At 46.8% G+C, this 24,989-nt stretch overlaps 1 protein-coding gene across 1 annotated transcript in view; it reads right to left on the minus strand.

Moving 5' to 3' along the window:
- LOC148522926 (membrane-spanning 4-domains subfamily A member 4A-like) overlaps positions 1–24,348 on the minus strand; it is a 71,455-nt gene extending 47,107 nt beyond the window's left edge. The window contains exons 1-2 of the mRNA XM_088473565.1: positions 24,313–24,348; positions 4,967–5,253 (exon numbers count right to left, since the gene is read on the minus strand). Of these exons, the coding sequence (XP_088329691.1) occupies positions 4,967–5,245 (279 nt within the window). The 5' untranslated portion in view covers positions 5,246–5,253; positions 24,313–24,348. The remainder of the gene's footprint in view (positions 1–4,966; positions 5,254–24,312) is intronic.
- Positions 24,349–24,989: the final 641 nt, after the last annotated feature.

The following is a 24,989-nucleotide window of genomic DNA, read 5'->3' on the forward strand; positions in this document are numbered from 1 at the left end:
TAGGCTGTTTTATTTGAACAATGGAACATTAGAAAAGGCTGTACACGCATTATAAATATAAAAATAAGGGGTCTGGTTTGTATAAAAGATACTACTACTACTACTATTACTACTACTACTACTTTACAACTACTGCTATGCTACTATTACTACTACTACTACTGCAATGTATTCAATAATACACATATACAAATAATTCTGCACAATGTGCCAACAGCGCGTTATTATGCAGACAAAACACAAGGGGTGGAACCATACCTTGATAGCACCAAGGCTAGGAGCAATGGTATGAGCATAAACATGGGAGCTCCGGGTATCTCCCTTTCATTTCCAAGGTGGAAAAATGGGATATGCATCCACTATTCCTAATACTGAACAGCTTTTGGGGTTCCACTGTCACAATGAGTACAGGTAAAGCACATACGCCTGTACACATTGTGAATGGTGGAACCCTTCCGGGGAGGTGCCTAACCCTAATCTCCCCCAGGTGGTGCCTGACCCTAACCCCTCTTCCCCTAGTCTAACCCTAACTCTCCCGGGGGGGTGCCTAACCTTAAGTCCCCCCCGGGGAATCCCTAAACTTAACACCTCCCCCCGCTGCTATCAGCTCCCGATGCCCGGCTTACCTACGTACGGTATGCTGGACGTCAGGATTTTGCCGTGGGGCTAATGATAGACATCAGGATTTAGATGCCTATCATTAGTCCCATGCCGGGCTTTCACTCGGGATGCTGGCGGTCAGCATATCGACCGTCGGCTTCCTGACTACATCCCATGTGTGTGAGTGTGTGTGTGGGGGGGGGGAATGACCATAGGAGTGGGCATGACTACACCCTCTTGTGTCTTAGATCTCTTAAATCTATACCTTGTTTGTGCTCTATAAGCGTGGCCACAGCAGGAGTGTGGCTATGCCTCCCTACAATCCCAGGAACATACAGAGTCCCTTGCCCATGTAACCACTACCTGCTCCCCAACTCTTTCTGCCCCATATATTGTGATTTACCCCACAGCCCAGAGCATACTTTTGACTTTCTGTCTGTCCAAGCTAGAGAGAGTTGCAGCCAGTTTGGGGGTGCATGGGGGATGCACAGATATTTGGGTGGTGCAGGGGCGTGATGGCACAAATGTGTCATTGTGGCACTGCCCCTGCTATACAATGTCTGCATCGAAAAGCAGGGGGCAGGACCAAGATGACACTCTTCAGCACGAATTACGCTGCCAATCCGCCCTGAATGGCCACTTCACTCGCGAAGACACTATTGAGCTTCCTGATGTTCTGGGAGAGTAGTCAATTAAGCCAAGTGTTCTAGACTTCAGCAGTGTGCCGTGCACTATTTGCGCCTGGCTATGTGCGTGACCCAGCTTGTTTCTGACCTACTTCTTTGGCTTTATTCCAGTGAGACCTGTGTTTGACCTCATCTTGTGACTCATACATTCTAGTGCTTATTTCCTTTGTCTTTGAAGGTCTGCTCCATGTACCTAACCCTGCATATTGTCAGTTGGCCACAACTTCCGTCCCAGTTGCAGCTAAGCATCAACCTACTTGCGGGGATCCCAGAGAACACCACCAGAATGTTACACACTGTACTTCTGTTTGTGGTAATGATAGGATGTATTCTCATACAGAAAACCTCCTCCCTTTCTACCTGGTATATTCTCTGCACAAATGCTGTATGCATTCAAATGTATTCGTTAGATCCATTTGATTACATACCATCCTTTTTACGGTTTCATCCTCATTATAATGACAATTTTGGTCTGTGTTTTAGGAACATACTAAGTATATATCGGCAGAGCAATGCGATAAGCACGGAATAATACTGCTGCAAATTACATCGAAAAAAACTAAAATGAGACCTGAATGTATGAAGAAAGATTTGCAGGGACAGAAGTTACAAAAAAGAGTTGTCCCAGAGATAAATACCTTCTTCCACAATATCCATTCTGGGTTGGGTACAGGATACTGGCGCTCGGATTCCCAGCGGTCAAAATCCAGACACTGGCACCCCGACAGGTTTAAGATACAGACATCTGTTGGTAGGTATCCTAACCCTTCCACTACCATTAACTCTCCCTCCCCACAGCCTATACCTACCCTCCCCCTCCCCCAATACTTAACTTGGGGAGACCGGCAGTCAGGATTCCGGCGCTGGTATTCTAAGCACTGGCATCCCTTGGGCTGGTATTGTGACTACATCCCTCCATGCGAGGATCAGAACCAATATATACACCAGACAATATATTACAATACTCCATGAATGCTATAACAAATGAAGCGGTACATATATAGGTATCTCCAGAATCGTTACACATCTGCTATGCCCAAATCACAATGCACAGGATATTTCATGGAGATGAAGGTAACATTTTTGCTTGACAAGACAACCTGACATTGGAATCACTTTACAAACAAACTAACACTGAAGCTACACCCGTGGGGATATAATTGTTACTATGGGCCTATTCAGAGATGTACACTAATGCCATTGCTGCTGCGTCTGTCGCTGTGTGACAATATGCAAACCTGCTGGGATTTGTATTAGATGGCAGCTTTGCAAACCCATGCAACTGTGTATAAAGCAGAGATCATACTGTACTTGCCTACTATGCTGCGCCATCGCCCCCCCACCAGACCGCTTACTTCTGCTCCATATGTGGGTTATATGGGTGGCCACGGGGGGTTATGAGTGGATGGAGGCAGTCTACGGGGGGTTGCAAGCAGGTGAAGAGGGGGCCGCGGGGGGGGAGGGGGTTGCTGGTGATGGAGGGTGGTGCAGGGGTCTTGCCTACTTTTCCGGTGGTTGGGAACACCAATGACGGAATGGTCAGCAATGACCATCCCGGGAGTGTAGGCAAGTATGGTAGAGATGTGCATTGACCCCCCCGTGTTTTGGTTTAGGTAAAACCACCCTCAAGTGTTTTGGTACGGTTTAAGTTTTTTTTTTTTTTATTTCTTTAAAAAATTTATAAAAACAGCTCAAATCATGTAACTTGGACCAGTTTTTATTCCTATAGTATTATTATCATCAATAACATTCATTTCCAGTAAATGGTGGCTAGTTTTGGCACCTGAAAACACGAGGGAGGGACTTACGCATGATCAGAAAAACGGGAGATCCGGTTTTAACATTTGAGATCTGACTTGCGGGAAGACTCGGGGCTGTGTTTGGTCTTCAGCAAGATAGGGAAAGTCTCCTGGACTGGCTGCCCCGCCCCCCCCCTGCACCCGCATCCACCCACTTCCCTCCCCCACTTACCTGGCAAAAGTGGGCGGTCAGGAGGGGCCGAATACCTGCTTCGCGCTGATTCGCATTGTAGCACCGCCCCCTGCATTACAATGCCGAAAATCTACAAATGCTAGAAGCATTGTATAGAGGTGGGCGGGACGATGATGCAGCCATGCACCGCCCACCATTGCCATAATAATAGTTATTATTAGTAGTAGTACTGTAGTATTATTTTTATTGTTTATTTATAAAGCACCACAAGAGTTCTGTAGTGCCGAACAGTGGGGATAATACAACAGATTTATTTGAGCACAAACTTGTATACCCAAGTTGACAGTTTTACATAGATACACTTGAGTCCATGTACTAAGTGGAGATTAGGGGGCTAAACGAAAAAGGCAGAGAAAATCTCTGTACATATCACTTCTCAATATGGTACTAAAGGGTTTTCTCTCCTTTCAGCCTGCTAGCACTAAGAGAAGTCTACAATGTCACCTGCCATAGCACCTATGGCAGTGCTAAGTGACCCAGCTATTACTAACAAGAAATGTCACTTACCATCAACCATCTTCTCCAGCACCGGCTTCGTCACCTCTAGCTGGAGAAGCAGGAAAAGAGCTCTTTGTCATTTTGTGCACTTGTCAATAAAGTAAAAAAAAACCCTCACTGCTGCAGCCTCACGCCAGGAGAGAGGTGAGTGAGAGAGTGCACACAGGGCAGTCAGGAGGAGCCGGAATAGGTCTCTGCTCTCAGGGGGGTGACAAAGCTTTCTCTGCTCGGCAGGATATTTCAAGTGCACATCGCTGTAGCCACCTCTTGCTTGGTAGCAATAAGAGGCAAAGCAGAAGTAGCTTTTTTCCATTGTAAGTGGAGTATTCGCACATGGACCCCATAACTACAGTGTTCATAGTTCTGAACAGAAGGGACAAGGGAGCTTGGGATCCCGGCAGTCAAAATCCATACACCAGCATCCCGACAGGGTTAGGATACCTACTCCTGGCAGTAGGGATCCTAACCCTCTCCCTCTCCCTACCCTAACCCTCCCTGCCTAGTGCCTAAACCTAACCTTTCCCCTAGTGCCTAAACCTTACCTCCCCCTCCCTGCACCCTAAACCTAACCCTCCCCCCTTAGTGCTTAACCCTAACCCTCCCCATAGTGCCTAACCCTAACTCTTAACCCTCCCCCTAATCCTGCTACTTACCTTCAGGATGCCGGTGGTCGGCATGCCGGTGCCGGGATTCTAAGTGCCAGCATCCCCTGTGCCGGGATACTGTACATATCCCGAACAGAAGACAAAGGGGAGAGGTCTTGCACAAGTTTATAATCTGAAGGGCATATGGACTCGTACACAATTGGAAGAAACAAGTAGATTAAAAGAGGGCAGAAACGGCAGAGAAATAGTAGCCTAGAATGAAAAAAAAATGTAAGGCTTCATTTGATGGCTGACCTGGGATGGAAGTCAGACAGGAGGGTTTTCTGAAGCAAGTGAGCAGCCCAGGAAATATCCTGAATGCGGGAGTGGGAAGAACAATCTCGGAGGACGTGATCATTAGCAGACCGAAGAGGGCATGAGGAAGTATGTCAGGAATGTAGGGAGGAGAGATGTAATTGGAGCTTAGCTTAGTAAGTGTGAGAGAAGAGGTGGATTTGATTCAGAGTGGGATAGTGAGCCAGTGGAGTGCATAGGAGAGAGGGGCAGGAGACATTTTGTATTCATACTGTTTCATTAAACACTTACCCCCAGAATTTTTGGTTTGCCTTTCAGAAAAGTTCTGATATAAGCAGTCAGTACGTCCATATTTTGTGGCACAACAGCAGCAACACTCCACTGTGGTACCTCAGGAGGGGCATTACATATATGTGTAGCAGGATAATCCCTGTATGTTGGAGGCCAGGGGCTGACATTCTGGTGAGCCATTGGTACTGATGCATTCATACTGGGAATAGATGAGGGAGCGTCTTGCAGTAATGTGTTACAGGCGCATGTTTTGGTTTCACTGACAGTGTTCATTTGCATGATGGAAACTATAACAGAGAAGAAAGCGTTACATACAATTCTGCAACACACAAACAATAACACCAACATTCATGGAGCAGTCCCTGTGTGACCGGGACACTCTAATGAGAGGTGCCCGTAAAGAATATATTAGTGAATTGACACGGCATATGCCAGGCAACTTCAGACAGCTGACTGCCCAATGCCCGCACTGCCCCCACGACCGGCAACTCTGCCCCCACCACACTGTCACCCTGATTTGGGCTAGGGAGGGGGGTTTCAAGGCAACCAGAACTCCCCTGCGTTTGCCTATGAAATGGCTAAACAACTGTCTTCTAACATCAATAATTCCTTATTTTCAGAGTTTGGTTAAACTGGTGGGCAAGAACTTTAGGCTGGATCTTCGAGCAGTGTAGGTATTCTCTATGTTATTGCAGTCATGTGTCGTGCATTGCGGATAACTCTGTTTCTGGTGGGCAAAAACTTTAGGCAGACTGCCCACCAGTTTAAAGTAGGGGTGTGCACCGGACACTTTTCGTGTTTTGTGTTTTGGTTTTGGATCTGGATCTTTCTTCGTGTTTTGGATCTGGATTGGTTTTGCCAAAACCACCCTTCCGTGTTTTGGGTTCTGGGTTTTGTGTTTTGGATCTGGATTTTTTCTTAAAAAATAAAAAAAAACGCTAAAATCACATAAATGGGCCTTTTTTTGTTCCTACGCTATTAATAACCCCAATAACATTAATTTCCACTCATTTCCACTCTATTCTGAACACCTCACACCTCACAATATTGTTTTTAGGCCAAAAGGTTGTACCGAGGAAGCTGGATGACTATGCTAAGCGACACAAGGGGGCGGCACAAACACGTGGCCCATCTAGGAGTGGCACTGCAGTGGCAGACAGGAAGACAATCAGCGTTATGGTGCCCATTTGCATGTAGCACGAACCCGGGAGATCCGTGCTACATGCATCTGTGTGATTGGCACAGAGCAATGACAGGTCCGTGAGACCCGTCTGTGCTGCTGTGGTAAAAAAAAAAAAAAAAAACCTGTGTAAAAAAAGAAAAAAATGGCGTGCACCCCCCCAAAAAAGAGCAACCAGCCCCGGGCATTAGTAACCCAGTGCTGGGTGTGCTTAAATACAGGGGACAAACGACGTAGGGGTCCCCTGTACTTAAGCACAACCAGCACCGGGCTAGTCAGAACCAGCGCTGGTTGCCAAAATACGGGGGACAAACGACGTAGGGGTCCCCTGTATTCTGCGCAACCAGCTCTGGGCTCTGATCCGGTCCTGGTTCTGGAAATATAGGGGACAAAAAATGAGTAGGGTTCCCCTGTATGTTCCAGAACCAGCACTGGACTTTTTCTAGCGGGGGGCTGATGCCACAGCCAGGGGAGCCCTTTCACCGGGCCCCCCAGCCGCAGCATCAACCCTGACCGCTAGTCAGCCCAGGCCGGGTATCCCTGGAGAGCTGGGGACCCCCCCAATAAAGGGGTCACCCTCTCCAGGGCACCCCAGGCCCAGGCTGATAGCCCGGGGCTATCCCCGCCACCCCTGGTGGTGGTGGGTGGCGGGTTGATTGTGTGGTGTGGTGTAAATAAAGAATATCAAACATTGTCTTTACAAGTAGAACTGCAAGTCCCAGCTAGCCTGCCCCGCATGCTGGTACTTGGAGAACCACAAGTACCAGCATGCAGGGCATTAAGGGCCCACTAGTACCTGTAGTTCACCTGTAAAAAAAATGTTTAAAAAAACACAGGACACACACACCGTGACAGTATAAGTTTATTAAACATACATACACACACACACATGTACACATACTCACCTATGTAACCTGTAGCATCGGTCCACTTGTCCGGTAAAGTATCCCTAGGGGACCTGTGAAAAAAAACATACTCACCATCTCCTATGCGAGGTTCTGTCCTCTTCGTTCCAAAGTAGGCATCCCCGGACTTGGCAAAAAAAAAAACGAAAACGCGATCCACGAACTTAGTACCGTTCTATAGAACGGTACTTCCCGAATGAGAGCTTAGCGGCGGGGTATCACCATGGAAACCCCGCTGCTAAGCGTTCATTGGCTGAGAGAGGTCATCTCCCGTCTCTCAGCCAATGAACGGCTCCCTCCATTGTAGTCAATGGTGGGAACCGCAGGGTAAACTTTAATAACCTTGCGGCTCCCAGCATTGACTACAATGGAGGGAGCCGTTCATTGGCTGAGAGAGACGGGAGATGGCCTCTCTCAGCCAATGAACGCTTAGCAGCGGGGTTTCCATGGTGATACACCGCCGCTAAGCTCTCATTCGGGAAGTACCGTTCTATAGAACGGTACTAAGTTCGTGGATCGCGTTTTCGTTTTTTTTTTTTTGCCAAGTCCGGGGATGCCTACTTTGGAACGAAGAGGACAGAACCTCGCATAGGAGATGGTGAGTATGTTTTTTTTCACAGGTCCCCTATGGATACTTTACCGGACAAGTGGACCGATGCTACAGGGTTACATAGGTGAGTATGTGTACATGTGTGTGTGTGTGTGTGTGTGTATGTATGTTTAATAAACTTATACTGTCACGGTGTGTGTGTCCTGTGTTTTTTTTAAACATTTTTTTACAGGTGAACTACAGGTACTAGTGGGCCCTTAATGCCCTGCATGCTGGTACTTGTGGTTCTCCAAGTACCAGCATGCGGGGCAGGCTTGCTGGGACTTGCAGTTCTACTTGTAAAGACAATGTTTGATATTCTTTATTTACACCACACCACACAATCAACCCGCCACCCACCACCACCAGGGGTGGCGGGGATAGCCCCGGGCTATCAGCATGGGCCTGGGGAGCCCTGGAGAGGGTGACCCCTTTATTGGGGGGGTCCCCAGCTCTCCAGGGATCCCCGGCCTGGGCTGACTAGCGGTCAGGGCTGATGCTGCGGCTGGGGGGCCCGGTGAAAGGGCTCCCCTGGCTGTGGCATCAGCCCCCCGCTAGAAAAAGTCCAGTGCTGGTTCTGGAACATACAGGGGAACCCTACTCATTTTTTTCCCCTGTATTTCCAGAACCAGGACCGGATCAGAGCCCAGAGCTGGTTGCGCAGAATACGGGGGACCCCTACGTCGTTTGTCCCCCGTATTTTGGCAACCAGCTCTGGTTCTGACTAGCCCAGTGCCGGTTGTGTTTAAGTACAGGGGACCCCTATGTCGTTTGTCCCCTGTATTTAAGCACACCCAGCACTGGGTCACTAATGCCCGGGGCTGGTTGCTCTTTTTTTTGGGGGGGGCACGCCATTTTTTTCTCTTTTTACACAGGTTTTTTTTTTTTTTTTTACCACAGCAGCACAGACGGGTCTCACGGACCCGTTAGTGCTCTGTGTCAATGACACAGATGCAAGTAGCACGGATCTCCTGGTCCGTGCGTGCATCTGTGTCATTGAAATACACAGCAGCACAGACGGGTCTCACTGACCCATCTGTGCTCTGTGTCACTGTCAATCACACAGATGCATGTAGCACGGATCTCACGAGTCCGTGCTACATGCAAATGAGCACCATAATGCTGATTGGCTGAGAGCCGTGACAGACGGCTCTGTCAGCCAATCAGCACTTTGCCCATTAAAGGCAAAGGCATTTTTTTTAAAATGGCCGCTCGAGGCAAAACCTCGAGATCCGACAGCAGATCTCGAGGTTTGCCTCGGGAGAGGGATCCGGGGCAGACAGGGAGATCCGAGCTTGGGCTCGGATCGCCCCGGATGCCCGAAGTTCGGGTGGGTTCGGTTCTCAGGGAACCGAACCCGCTCATCCCTAGTTTAAAGTACACACATCATAGGTATTAACCTACAGCCACCAACCCAAAAGACTACATACTACAAGTACCTGCCTATAGTTATTGCCCACATGGACTGATAAATAACAACTACACAAGATCCCTATAACACTTCAGAACCATTCATATAGGAATACAACATTCAAAGGAATAGAATTCCCGTTAAACAACAAGCACACACTAGTAACCACAGAGCGCTTACCCCAAACTTCCCCCTAGCCTAACCCGTCCCTATGCCCCAGACTTCCCCTTCCCCCATTCAAAATAGTTAATAGTTTGAATACCAGGAGTGTGGGATAACTCCTACAATAAATAGCAGCTAATGGTTATAGTCATTAATAATATTCAGTGAGCCCTGACCGACAAACAGCTCCCTAAACTAGTATTATCTAAATAGCTTTTCCAGTTGAGAAGGCTTATGTGTAGAATACAGTATAAGAAAGGTTATATTTATCTTCACACACTGTAGCTAGTAAAACATTAAGGAAAATGTAATAGCCTGCGACTTGAAGGCATTGACATGATTCCAGCGAGTCTGCCCAAAGTTTTAAAGTGGCAATAATTTAAAAGGCAAAACCAACCTGTGACCCAGGATTATACTTTCTATTCCCCCATCCGTTATATTTATTTCAGTATAGATATTATCCTGCTCATGTGTACGTGCTCGTCTGGTTGGACCATGCCCCTGTTTCTGCTGATATCTCTGGTTTGGTTGTCTGTCCCCGCCTATTGACCTGGTGTATCAATCAATTGAGTAGTTGCTTGGATTAAAGACTTCCTCACCAGATATCTCTCCCCTCACCCTCTATGCAGCACACAAAGCAGTCCAGATTAGTTTGGCCTCCATAGAGAAAAAGAAAAAATGGCTAAATGAAACTCCCTTACTATGACTTGCACTTCTTCATAAATAGAAATGTTGATCGACAGCTCGCCCCGTTTTGTAGGCGGGTCGGGGGGGTGGCTGCACAAACGGAGGCATTCCCGAAGGAGCGCTTGCCATTTGTGGGCGGCCTTACTGACATCACATGTGATGTCAGTAGTGAACTTCCTGCTCTATTAGAGCAGGAAGTTCACTGGGGCTTGCGGTGGACGAGACCCTACCACAAGGGTCTCGTCGCAAGCCCGATGGTCGCGATAATCGTGACCATCGCCAGACTGCCCACTAAAGCTGTGGGTGGTCACCCACAGCTTAGCGAGCGGCCTGGAGGCTTGAAAAAAAAAACGGCCCGCCCTGATTCAGAGCGAGTGCTCACAAATAGCGAGCGCCTCTGAATCAGGCCCTCAGACCCTTAAATTCTCAAAGATCTCAATAAGGTTAAAGCTGAACCTACTTGTCTCTAACCAAACTGCCAAAAACGTTAAATGGCTCAGCCAAAAATTATATGAAAAGGGGGATAAAGTGGATCAGTTATTGGCAAGATTACGAGCTGAGAAATCCCAGAGGAATATCATGGCCATTAAACGCCCTAAGAAACAGCTTCATTATGACACAGTGGCCCTCTGATTTGAATTCCAGGCTTTTTAAACTAAGCTCTATAACCTCCCATCCCATTCCTCTATTTCCAATTGTACTGTGGATGCCGTCATTGACAAGTTTTTGTCTGCTGCCCAGTTACCTCAATTGGTTCAGCAGACCGCAGAACATTGGGCCCCACAGGGAAAAACAACCCATACATTGACCCCCACAGGAAAAAAAAAAACATACACATTGGCCTATACAATAAAATGAAAGACACAGATTCAATGTGTTCCCACATGAGAAAAAATAAGACACATTGATTAATTGCCCCCACATTCAGAAAAAAATAAAACAAACATTGATTCCCCCAGTCCCCTACAGAAGACTGAGGGTCTCATTCAGACCCGGTCGTTAGGTGCAAGCGGTCGCTCTGATTGAGGGCGGCCGCTTGCATCTTGAAGTGTGGCTTCCTTGTCGCTAGCTAAGCTGTGGGTTACCACCCACAGCTTAGCGACCGACCCGGCTGATGGCCACGATGGTCCTGACTATCGGGGCTTGCCACAAGACCCTAAGGTTGGGTCTCGGCACTCGCAAGCCCCAGGGATCGAGCAGGAAGCTCCCCACTGACATCATTGCTGATGTCAGTGGGGCTGCCCCTAAATGGCAAGTGCTCCGTTGGGAACACCTCCATATTTCCGGCCACCCCCCCGGCCCACCTTCCAAACGGGGCGAGCTGTCAATCAACATCGACAGCTCGCCCCCTTTGGTGCGAGACCCAGAGCGACGGAGCGACCGTCGCTAGCCAGGTTTCGCACATGCCCACGTCGGAGCCGGCTCCAACGTGCGCATGCCCAGTGGACAAACATTGACCCGGTTGCGAGCACTCAGCGCTTGCGACCGGGTCTGAATCAGGCCCTTTTGTCACCTCACCTGCTGGCTGTCACAGATAGCTGCAGAGCTAAGTGGAGGTGACCAGCTTCCAGTCCCTTCAGAAAGTCCAGACCAGTGAGTGTCTCCTTACAGAGAGTCCAGACCAGGCCAGTGGGTTGGAACTTGGTCCCACTCCCTCCGTCATCTGGGCACTAAGCAGCTCATCATCATTCTCTGGCTCTCATTACCTTCCTCAGCACCTCATTACTGTCCTCACTCCTTATCACCATGCTCAGCCCTCAGCCCCTCATTACTGTCCTCTGCCCTTCATTATCATCTTCAGCACTTGCCACCATCCTCAGGCGCTCATCACCATCCTCTGTCCTTAGCCCCTTCCACAGTCCTTAGCACGTCATCACCATCTACTGCCCTCATCATCTTCCTCAGCAGCTCATCTCTGACCTCAGCTCTCATCACCATGCTCAGCCCTCATGACTGTCTTCAACACCTCATTACCATCCTCAGCCCTCATCACCTACCTCAGCCTTTCATTACTGTCCTCCATGCCTCATTACTGTCCTCAGCCCTCGTCACCATCCTCAGTCCCTCAGCACCTATGGCAGCCCCTCATAACCATCTGCAGCCTTCATTACCTTCCTCAGCACCTCATCACTGTCCTCACTCCTTATCACCATGCTCAGCCCTTAGCCCCTCATTACTGTCCTCTGCCCTTCATTATCATCCTCAGCACTTGTCATACATCACTGTCCTCAGCTCTCATCACCATGCTCAGACCCCAGCCCCTCATGACTGTCTTCAGCACCTTGTCACCATCCTCAGCCCTCATCACCTACCTCAGCCTTTCATTACTGTCCTCAGCCCCTCATTACTGTCCTCAGCCCTCGTCACCATCCTCAGTCCCTCAGCACCATCCTCTGCCCTTATCACCTTCCTCAGATGCTCTTCACTGTCCTCAGCCCTCATCACCATGCTCAGTCCTCAGCCCCTCATCACTGTCCTCAGCGCTCATCACCATGCTCAGCTCTCATCACCAACCGCAGCCCCTCATAACCATCTGCAGCCCTCATTACCTACCTCAGCCCCTCATCACCATGCTCAGCCCTCATCACCATGCTCAGCCCTCAGACCCTCATCACCATCCTCAGCCCTCAGACCCTCATCACCATCCACAGCCCTCATCACCATCCCAAGTTCTCAGCCCCTAATCACCATCCTCAGTCCTCAGCCCCTCATCACCATCCTCAGCACCTCATCACCATCCTCAGCCCAAAAGCCCCTCATCACCTTCCTCATTTCAAGTAGCTCAATTCAAACAATAATATTCAGTTTCACTCGCCAATAAAATCAATTTCAGCCCCACTCCAGGAGTTCATGCCAGTCAGTGGCACTTGCTTGCTGCAGCCTGTAGTACAGTTTCCAGCTACCCTGGTCCAAGTCCTCATGCTGCAGCAGCAGGTCACTCCTCCTCCTTCTCCTCCAGAGTCCTCACACCCGCTGGTCCTGGCTACTGCCTGCCAGCTGCCAGAGTCACTGCAGTGCACCGTGTGACTATGACCTGATCGCGCCCTGGCCCCTGCCCCTGCGTTAGCATTGTGTGTATGTATCCTGTCTTCCTCTCTGGTCTGATTTGCAGGAGTCAGCAGAGCAGACAGTGTAGTGCACTTACGGGGACAGCATATGGTGTCACATGCCAGCAAGTGATCATGCAGCCTCCCAGGCCGCCCAGCGGTGCCAGATCCAGGCTGACTCTGTCACTCAGTAATGATTGCGACAGAATCAGTGGGGTGGGCAGTGGGGAATCAGCATGCCCACCATAGGCGAAACTAGACATTTGGTAATGGGTGGTCCCAGTTCCAAACCCTCACCAGAACTTGTGTTACCTTGGAAGTAATGTTCATTGTAGTTCCAGCGCCGGGCAGGACGCCAGACCAAGAAAGAGGGACTCCTGTGCACGCCCAAGGCGTGCGCTTCCGAACACAGGAAAAGGGGATGTGTTTAAGGCACGTCCCCTTTTTATCGCTCTTGGGGGCGTGTCTGGCACTTATGGACCTGCCAGGCTGCCCCCAAGCGCTGCTGTGCATCCAGCATCCATACACTGGCGGTGACCGCTGCACCGCTATTTTCCCCACCCGAGGGGACACTGCAGAACGCTGGTGGGGACAGCACCCGCAGACTTTTTTAGTGGGGCACTGCTAAGAGGGGCAGAGTGCATTCTGCCCATTAGAAATCGAGCAGGGCGTGGTGCCCTACTAAAACAGCCTACCAGGAACGCTATTGGAAGTATGGCACTTTGTTTTGTGACCATTAGTTAGGCAGCAAAGAGATGTGTCTGTTTAGTGGTGGAGAGGAGTACAGTGTGCCTGTGTAGGGGCAGGGGTGGAAAGAAGTGTCTGTGTAGTGGTGGAGGGGCTACAGTGTGCCTTTGCAGGGGCGGATGGGGAAAGATGTCTGTGTACTGGTGGATAGGGGTACAGTGCCTGTGCAGGGACGGAGGGGGGAGAGATGTTTGTGTAGTGGTGGAGAGGCGTACAGTGTGCCTGTGCAGGGGCGGAGGGGGGAAGCGATGTCTGTGTAGTGGTGGAGAGGGTACAGTGTACCTGTGTAGGGGCAGGGGGGGCATGATGTGTCTGTGTAGTGGTAATGAGGTACAATGTGCCTGCATAGGGTGGAGAGGGTACAGTGTACCTGTGTAGGGATAGAGGGGGGAGAGATGTCTGTGTAGAGGTGGAGAGGGGTACATTGTGCCTGTGTAGGGGCAGGGGGGGAATGATGTGTCTGTGTAGTGGTGGAGAGGGTACAGTGTGCCTGTGGAGGGGCAGGGGGGGTATGATGTGTCTGTGTAGAGGTGGAGAGGGTACAGTGTACCTGTGTAGGGGCAGGGGGGGTATGATGTGTCTGTGTAGTGGTGGAGAGGATACATTGTGCCTGTGGAGGGGCAGGGGGGGTATGATGTGTCTGTGTAGAGGTGGAGAGGGTACAGTGTACCTGTGTAGGGGCAGGGGGGGTATGATGTTTCTGTGTAGTGGTGGAGAGGATACATTGTGCCTGTGTAGGGGCAGGGGGGTATGATGTGTCTGTGTAGTGGTGGAGAGGGTACAGTGTACCTGTGTAGGGGCAGGGGGGGTATGATGTGTCTGTGTAGAGGTGGAGAGGGTACAGTGTGCCTGTGTAGGGGCAGGGGGGGTATGATGTGTCTGTGTAGAGGTGGAGAAGGGTACAGTGTGCCTGTGTAGGGGCAGGGGGGGTATGATGTGTCTGTGTAGAGGTGGAGAAGGGTACAGTGTGCCTGTGTAGGGCAGGGTGGGGGTATGATGTGTCTGTGTAGTGGTGGAGAGGGTACAGTGTGCCTGTGTAGGGGCAGGGGGGGGGAATGATGTGTCTGTGTAGTGGTGGCGAGGGTACAGTGTACCTGTGTAGGGGCAGGGGGGGTATGATGTGTCTGTGTAGTGGTGGAGAGGGTACAGTGTGCCTGTGTAGGGGCAGCGGGGGAATGATGTGTCTGTGTAGTGGTGGAGAGGGTACAGTGTGCCTGTGTAGGGGCAGGGGGGGTATGGTGTGTCTGTGTAGAGGTGGAGAGGGGTACATTGTGCCTGTGTAGGGGCAGGGGGGGAATGATGTGTCTGTGTAGTGGTGGAGAGGGTACAGTGTGCCTGTGGAGGGGCAGGGGGGGTATGATGTGTCTGTGTAGAGGTGGAGAGGGTACAGTGTGCCTGTGTAGGGGCAGCGGGGGAATGATGTGTCTGTGTAGTGGTGGAGAGGGTACAGTGTGCCTGTGTAGGGGCAGGGGGGGTATGGTGTGTCTGTGTAGTGGTGGAGAGGGTACAGTGTGCCTGTGTAGGGCAGGGTGGGGTATGATGTGTCTGTGTAGTGGTGGAGAGGGTACAGTGTGCCTGTGTAGGGGTAGGGGGGGGGAATGATGTGTCTGTGTAGTGGTGGAGAGGGTACAGTGTGCCTGTGTAGGGGCAGGGGGGGAAAGAAGTGTCTGTGTAGTGGTGGAGAGGGTACAGTGTACCTGTGTAGGGGCAGCGGGGGAATGATGTGTCTGTGTAGTGGTGGAGAGGGTACAGTGTGCCTGTGTAGGGGCAGGGGGGGTATGATGTGTCTGTGTAGTGGTGGAGAGGGTACAGTGTACCTGTGTAGAGACAGGGGGGGAATGATGTGTCTGTGTAGTAGTGAAGGGGGTACAGTGTATCTGTGCAGGGGCGGAGGGGGAAGAGTTGTCTATGTGGTGGTGGGGGGGGATTTGTCTGTGTAGTTGTGGAAGGGGGATATGTGATTGTAGTTGTGGAAGGGGTACAGTGTACCTGTGTGTGTGTGTGTGTGTGGGGAAGGGATGTGTATGTGTAGCAGTATTGGGGTGAGTATAATGTGCCTGGGGAGAGGAGGGTATAATGTGTGTATGGGGATGTAGAATCTATGGGTGGAATAATGTGTGTATGGTTGGGGGGAGGAGGTGTATAAGGCGTGTAACTATATAATGTGTGTATGGGTGGGGGAAAGGAGGTGTATAATGTGTGTATGAATGGAGGAGTTGTATAATGTGTGTATGGGTGGAGGGAGGGGGGTATAATGTGTGTATGGATGGAGGGAGGGGTTGTATAATGTGTGTATGGGTGGAGGGAGGGGGGTATAATGTGTGTATGGGTGGAGGGAGGGGGGTATAATGTGTGTATGGATGGAGGGGTTGTATAATGTGTGTATGGGTAGGGGTATAATGTGTGTATGGATGGAGGGAGGGGTTGTATAATGTGTGTATGGGGGGAGAAAGGAGGTATATAATGTGTATGGTTGGGGGGAGGGGGTATAATGTGTGTATGGATGGGGGAAAGGAGGTGTATAACGTGTGTTTGGGTGGTTGGAGGTGGTATAATGTGTGTATGGGTGTGGGGAGGGGGTATAATGTATGTATGGGTGGGGGGAGGGGGTATAATGTGTGTATGGAATGAGGGAGGGGTTGTAAAATGTGTGTATGGATGGAGGGAGGGGTTGTATAATGTGTGTATATGGGGAGAAAGGAGGTGTATAATGTGTATGGGTGGGGGGAGGGGGGTATAATGTGTGTATGGGTGGGGGGAGGGGGGTATAATGTGTGTATGGGTGGGGGAAAAGAGGGGAGGTGGAGCTTCAGAAAATGTCCTCCCAGTCAGTGCTGTGTGTAGAGCAGACTGAGCGGCGTTAACGCCTTCCTGACTGATGGCCTGATTCAGAGCCTCTCGTAAACGGCAGTACGCTCGTTCCGAGCGATGTTCGCTCTTCAGCGCATGCGTACGGTTTATAATACGCATGCGCGAACCAGTCAGTGCTGCCAAAAATCGTTTGTTCGCTATATAGCGAATGCCTGCTACTTTGAGTGACAGGATGAGGCGTATGTGGGTGGTAACAGGGGAAGGTGCTTGAAAACGGGGAGTGGAATTAAGGACGCAGGCGTGCTTAAAGGTCAAAACGGGCGTTTTATGGGTGTGCATAATTACAACAGCAGCGTCATTGACCACGTCACCTGGTTGTTTTATAGTCAAAACTGCTCGCAATATAGTAGTAGGAAAAACCAACCACAAGAATAGCGAGCAGTTCATACGCTGTTCGATGTACTCGATTAATCTAATAAATAGCGGACATGACGTATGATGCGAGCGGCCAGGGGGCGTATTTTTCAAATAAACGTCTGCAAGTTTTGTTCGCTCGTTCAGATATGGAGGCGTCAACAGACCGCAAAGAGCGAACGGATCATTTGAATAGCCAGCCCCTTTTTCTGAACGAGCGAGCGCTAATTGCGTCCGGCTCTGAATCAGGCCCTGAGAGCGGACTAATTTCATGAAAAAAAATAGCGACTTGGCAGCAGAGGCTAATGTGTGGTACTGTGCACCATCGGAGCACCCCCCAGTTTCGCCTATGATGCCCACAAACAGTGGCGTCCTTGCATGGCGGCTCAGATGTATGGAGCCAGCCCTGCCCCAAACCTCCACCCTTACTACTGTAAATTTTTGGTTATGGCCTGTTTTTTCTCGGCTGTGTCCTTCCTTTTTTTTTCACTCTCTTTTTTGTGTTAAATGTGTTATGTGCATATTTCTACAAAATCCAGGGTCTACTGTATTTTATGTCTATGTTGTACTGTATTGACTACAGGTTGAGTCTCCCATACCCAAATATTCCGAAATATGGAATATTCCGAAATACGGAATTTTTTTGGCTTCACTGAGATAATAAAACCTATGATTTTTGATGGTTCAATGTACACAAACTTTGTCTAAGGCACAAATTATTAAAAATATTGTATAAATGACCTTCAGGCTGTGTGTGTAAGGTGCTTATGTAACATAACTGAATTTCATGTATGTACACAAACTTTGTTGAGCCACACAATTATTGAAAATATTGTATAAAATTACCTGCAGGCTGTGTGTATAAGGTGTATATAACACATAAATGCATTCTGTGTGTGTATATTTGGGTCCCATTCCCAAGATATTTCATTATGATATGCAATTATGCCAAAATACGGAATATTCCGTTATCCAAAATACCCCTGGTCCCAAGCATTTTGGATATCGGAGACTCAACCTGTACCATAAAACCTATCAAAATAAAGTTGTTGCTTTTTTATTTTAAAAAAGGCAAAACCAACCTGGTTTTACCTATTAAATAATTGCTATTTTAAAACATTGGGCAGACTCGCTTGGAACTTGCTGCCTTAGAGAGCTGGCCTGGGCACAAGGGGCGTGCCCTAACAGAGGGAGGCATAGTCACACCCCCTTATGGAAAAAACAATTTTTTTTGCAGGCCAGGGAGGGGGGCATTGTGAGCCCCTCAGCTAGGTGTAAATCCAGGGTAGGGGGCGTGATCAGTGTGATTGCTCCCCCACACAGGCAGGGGAGACTGTGGGCCTGATTCAGACCCGCTCGCAAGTGCACAGCGAGCGGCTCTGAATCAGGCCCTATGTGCCGTGTGAAAGAAAGCCCAGGCTCGGGTAATTAGTACCCGCTTCCCCCTTGGCACCTCTGGTCGCAGGATATTACTTTTCCCCCATCGTGGCTTAGAACTCATACAAGGTTGAGGCTTTATTCATCTCCATAGGCTAACAGGTTTATTTTACTACTGTAAGCTGTAATTCTGGAGAAATTAAACCTTGGCAGGTGAGGTTGCAGAGGCCTTTTTTCCACTGCCATGGTGGTTATGTATTTACGTAAATCACTCTACTCCAAACCCTGCAGTTTGTCAGCTGCAATACCTCGTACATTAAATCCTTTCCACAGGAAACTTGTGAGCTTTTTCTGTGGTGAGCTTTAATCAGCCTGCAGGAAATACTGTAACTTGTGTCACCTTTTTTTCAACCTTGTGGTTGGGACAGCTCAATCTGTCTGGAGAACTAAAAAAGTCATATGCGTCAGGGGTCTATTTACTAAGCAGTGTTAGGAGACAGAGTGATAGAAGGTGCTAGATAAATGACAGACAAAATCAAAGACTGAGGGGTCTATTTACTAAGCAATGTTAGGAGACAGAGTGAAAAGTGATAAGGTGCTAGCCAATCAGCTCCCAACTGCCATCTCTTTGAAAAATGACAGTTGGGAGCTGATTGGCTGGCACCTTATCACTTTCTTATCACTTTTCACTCTGTTGTCGAACACCGCTTAGTAAATAGTGCTTAGTGAGCAGTTACTATCTGTGTTGTCATTGATACCTGTAGTATTAATATGTTTTGTGGGATCAGTCCTAATCCTATGGATCATGTGTACCTCATATTTTAGCAAATTTGAAACATTAATGTACAATTATATATAATCTATATACTTTACATTACTTTTGGAGTAATACAGTGGTTGTGTGTTTTATAGGTAAAACTTCACAAACCGATCTCATTACTTTCTAATACTCCTCATCTGATCACTTTCCACAACCAACTGCTGTACACTTATTCAGTCAGTTGAACATAATAATTTGTAAACAGGATGAGGTTTAGCTGCACAACGTTCCCAGGGGGTGATTCAGTAGTAGACGGAATTACAAAGCTACATGCAAGCAGCTTTGCAATTCCGTCCTTGCAAATATGCAAATGCAGCAGGAGGTGTCTGACACCCCCTGCTACATTTGTGATCCCAGCACTGGGACCGAGGTCATTGGCTGGGATAACCATCGGTGGACGGTGCCGGCCAGCTGAGTAAGCCTCAGCTTACGCAGGCTGGCCGGCTTGCTAAATCAGGAAACTGCGTCCGTGGATGCATATCCTGGCCTTCCTAATCCTGGAAAATGGGACTGACACACCTGCGTTTCCGGGAACGCTGGCCATCACCGCCTCGCACCGCCCCTTAAATATCTCTGCCTGTCAATCATGCAGAGGCATAGTAGGTGCTGTGTGCGATCATGCAGGACCCGTTCTGCACATGAACAGAATGGGTTCTGTGCAAATAACCACCAGAAACAAGCTGACCCACTACTGTAACTTTCAGGAAGGATACTGAAATACTGAGAACTGTTCTAATACCGACACCAGCAACAATGTATTTACAGTAGCAGCAGTGCCAATGGGAATACTTATTGCATTGATCTGGAAATCAAGTTATCCAACAGGGTACATGGTACAGTAAGTCTGATGTCATAACATCTGATGGACCTCAGCTTTGAGAAGTGGAATAGAGCCAGGGAAAGGTGGGACTGAGCAGAAGAGAGGAGAGTTGAAGCCACAGGCAATAACAAAGATGAAAGAGAAGGCTGCTGAGGGGAGGCATGAGCCGAGTGCTGCTGCTGAGAGTCTGGGTTGTGGCGCCCATGACTGGGAGGAGCCTGAGAGATGAATCACATGTGTATAAGGGCACTACTGTGGCATGTTTATAAGGGGCACTACTGTGGCATACTGTAATAGGAGGCACTTCTATGAGGCATAACATGAATAAAGGGCACTACTGTGTAGCGTAATGTGAATAAGTGGTACTACAGTGTGGTTTCACGTGATTAATGGGCACTACTGTATGGTGTAATGTGAATAAGAGGCACAAAAGTGTAGTGTAATGTGAATATGGGGCACTACTGTGTAGCATAATGTGTAAGGGGCACTACTTTGTGGCGTAATGTGAATTGTGACTGGTGCGGTCAACTAGGGATGCATTTTATATCTCATGTTCTAATGTATGTGCTAGCTCCCATATGCAATACCATTTAATATTGCTTTCCATACTTTGATGGTGTAACATGATACAGGCTGCTTATTTTACGCGCACTAGAGGCACTTTTATCAGTTTGATTCCTGGAGCAGTGGTCCCACCAGACCATTACCCTTGTAGACCTGTAGAATAGGTTTGCATATACCTAAGAAGCTTTGGTCAATTTTCCTTTACACAATATGTAAAAATGGTGAAAAATAAATAAGGGTAGTAGTTATTTGTGTATATATATATTTGAATGCGTATTTATCTAATATGATTAGTTATGGATTTACTTTCTTTGTGTATTATACAGAATGTATGTTATGTATTATATTATTATGCATTGTTATGTAATGTATATTTATTTGTTTATATCAATGATAATATATGTTTTAATAAATGGAAATATTCCCTTGTAGACCTGTGGACCAGTCCAAGCTGGAGTCTGTCTATTGGGCCTCCAGTTTTTGGCAGTTTTGAATGCGGGATTTAAAACAGCAATAATATGAAATGGTTTTGCATTCAATATTATTGCTGTTTTAAATCCCAATGGCAAAACCAGAACTCAGAAAATCAGCAACTTTGAAAGCCCGCCACTAAGTAAGTATAAGCCTTAGAGTAAATTGTTTAACTGAGTTTTTACCACATAAGATAACATTTCCTATTTATTTTTGTTTTCTCTTGTAATATAACTTAAACTAACTTAATTTTTTGAGATCAAGAGATCTTTGGATGTGTAACTATTTTTATGCATTTTTCATCTCTAAGGGAAATGATCACCCCTGGTAACCTAATGAAATGACTATTGATACATTTTCACTATGTCTATCATATTAATGTTACACTTTCTCCTGGTGGAAACCTGGAAGAGGATGGTTCGCGCCCACTCACTGGAGGAACAGTTCAATCAATTGTTAGTGTTTGCTGCCCAAAAGGAAGAGGAATCCAAAAACATCTTTAAGAAAGTTCTTATGTAATGAATCTTTAAGGCTCAGGTTCTAACAATTGAAAATTATTTGGGGTATATTTACTAAAGTGAGAGTAGAGATGTTGCACATAGCAACCAATCAGATTCTAGCTATTATATTCTAGAAATTGCTAGTTAAATGTTAAGTAGAATCTGATTGGTTGCTATGGGAAACATCTCTACTTCTAAAAAGCCTAACTTTAGTAAATACACCCCTTTGTTCTGTTTTAACACTTGACTTTATAGCATTTTCATCATACAGTAACACAGAAAGGCGGTCATCAAATCACAGACAACTTGTCAGGCTAGGATAAGAATAAACTCTAGCAACGTGTTTTACGGGCACACCGCTCGCTTCCTCAGACTGTTTATGTCAATCTACTTGTGAAATTAGTATATTTTCAGTCAGGCTCTGTTACTGTTTCTCATTCACTATTATTCTGTTTGTGCTTGTACACAGAGCAGATTTACCGGCATCACAAATCCTGACTTAAAAAATATACTCATTTCACAAATACATTGGTATAAACAGTCTGAGAAAGTGGGCAGGGTGCCCGTGAAACGAGTTACTAGAGTTTAAGCGTATCCTATCCTGACAAGCCGTATGTGATTTGATGACCGCATTTCTGTGTTAGTGTGTAAGGAAAATTCAATAAATTCAAGTGTTAAAATAGGAGAACAAACTTATCAGCTGTTAGAACCTGCGCCTTAAAGACTTTTTACATATGTGTGGTCAGTGGTGGTTCCTCTGCAGAAATTGGTGCACCAAGTTGGTTTACCCTGGCCATTACCCATTGTCACACACCAAGCTCTTAAAACAATAATTATTCAGGCACTATGAAGTATATTTAAAATAAAAGGGAGGAAATAAAGTAATTAAGCAAAGTAATTAGCAGAAGATTAGTATGTACCATATGCAAATACTGTACCAGAGCCTTATATTCTGCCCAATACCACACAGAGAAGAAATATAAAGAAATTAACCTCTGGTTGGCATGAGGTAGAAAACCCTAAATACACTGGCCTAGGTACAGTAATGCAAAATATATCCTTTATAGGACCAAATTCAATTATCTGCGAAAAGTGCAGTTTTTTCATCGATTTGCACTTTTCGTCTGTTTTCAACTTTTGTCCGTATTCAATTCCAGGACGTTTTCGTCTACGCAAAAACTTTACATGGAAAAATAGGCAAAAAAGTTTCTCCACATATAGGCAGGCAAATTGGAAGTGCAAAATCGCTATTTTGGGGTACAAATGTGGAGATTTGATCCACAACCCTTTGGACACCCCCCGTAAAGACTAATCAGTAAAAAAAAAAACAATTTTTTTAGAACACCCCATAAATTACATGTCATTTTTGGGCAAAAATTTTAAAAGTGTTGGAAAATGGGTAATAAGTGGGGGGCCTGGTACTTAGGGGGGCTATATGAATGGGAGAGGTGTTTTTGGGATTGCACGAGGCTGCAGCAGGTGTATTTTTAAGATTTTTGAAATCTTCACTTTAGAGACATCAAAATATGCTAGTACCCATTTTCTGTGCCCCAAATTTAACCTCGGTACTTATCTTTCCCAAAAGAAATAGCTTTCTATCATTTTCCAGCACTTCTGCATATATGCATGTAACAGCCAATTCTGACACTTTAAGAACACAAAACACTTCAATGAGGGCTATTAGTACACTGCTATATTGATTTCTAGTGTTAGTGCAGCTTTTTATGTGGTACAGACTATTTTCCCCCAAATCTTAGGTACTTTTCGGCAGTTTCGCTATTCGTCGATTTCGCCTGTTTGCGTTTTCACGTCTTTTGGAATTGAATACGGAGATAAGCAGGAGCGCCCAGGGAAAAACTATCACATAAAAACAGGCAAAGGCTGTGAAAACATCGCGGCTAAACTTTTCGCTGCTAATTGAATTCAACCCATATTTTTTATTAAAATGTTATTAGGTGAAGAAATTCTTACATTGAAATTAACACGTTCGGTTTTCTCTCTTAAGGAACATTGGTTAATAAAAGCTAAATTACCTTGCAAATAATAAGTAAATATGGAATAATCATAAATCCTAGAGAAACTAGTTATTCTCATATACAGTATGTAAGTTTAGACTTTTGACTGTAACGTACAACCTTATGCTGCAAAAGTACAGTGTATTTACTAAGGGTGACCTACAGTACTGTACATAAGTATTACAGGAAATGATGCAAAGAATACACCTGTTTTGTAAGATTCATATATTAATATGTTGGTTTATGCAAAAATGTTTAAAAGTACAAATGCTAAATAGTCAGGCAGATAGAGAAATAGGTAGGGAGATTTTATGTATGTTCCCAATACATAGTTCAATGATTTAAGAGTTACTAAAAGTCTGCACAGAGCAGTAAAAATTAGCACTTAAATTAATTTCGGTCAGTAATTATAAATCATAATGGGACTTGTCATTAAACAGCTGAAGGCTTTAGTGGGGGGAATTCAAATACCCTCAGGACTTATCGTTGGCTTTTAGTTCCAGGGTAAAGTGCCCGGACATATTCAATTATATCCCGTGGTAAAACATTGATTTAGGGTTAAGTGCCTGGGGCTATGTAATTACTGTGCGCAGTAAGCCCAAGGTAAGCCCCTGGGGTTCATTTAGTGCAATTTCTTTCCACACTCTCCTGAGGTGCGAACAGAAATCTGTTATAAGTGCACCTTTGCGGCTTACCACGGGCAGTAATTGAGTAGCTCCTGGCTCCTAACCCCGTAGCTGAAAGCCATGGTAAGTCCGCTTGCCCAGTGTCCTAATATGCCGAGGTGGTTAATAAAATGAAGTATATGCAGCAATGAAATACTCACCAGAGCAGTGTATTCCACTAGAGTGTCACAGACAAGAAACAAAATCAAATGCTATAAAAAAAAAACACTTACACTTACTGATATTGCTGAAACCCTCCCCCTTCCTGTGGCTGAGACATAACATTGGATAACAGCATTTCTCAGAATTCACTCACATCACACAAAATTAATTTTGTTTCCTGTCACATGAAAGACCCCACATCTTCAAATGTTTCAGATGCTAGAAGAAGAAGGCTTCATCATTACTCCATAAATATATTGGATATGGTTCAATTTAACTAAACAAGGAGATTGAGGGGTCTATTCATCATCACTTCATTTCTACAAAAGCAAGTGATAATGAACATTTTCACCTGCAATCGTAGAAATTAAGTGTTCAGGCCATTCATCAAGAAGTTAACGCAGGAGATATCACAGATCTGCTACTTACCTTCCTCTTACGGAATGGCGCGTTGTCCTCATACACTAGTCTGGGGACAGAATTCATCAAGCTCCGAAAGTACAATATTTTCGGAGCTTGACTGCAGGTGCATTCGCCATCTTATCTTATGGAAAGGAGTCCCGGGTTACGAAGAGGGATCTTTTTGGATCTTTTTGGATCTCTCTGTGCCTGTCTGGCTCCTTCTGCTGAACGTCCGGGCTCTTGTGCACATGTGTGACCTGTAGGCAGGAGCTGG

The sequence above is a fragment of the Taudactylus pleione genome, unplaced genomic scaffold (assembly GCF_031769625.1).
Source record: "Taudactylus pleione unplaced genomic scaffold, aTauple2 ptg000136l, whole genome shotgun sequence".
Taxonomy (NCBI): Eukaryota; Metazoa; Chordata; class Amphibia; order Anura; family Myobatrachidae; genus Taudactylus; species Taudactylus pleione.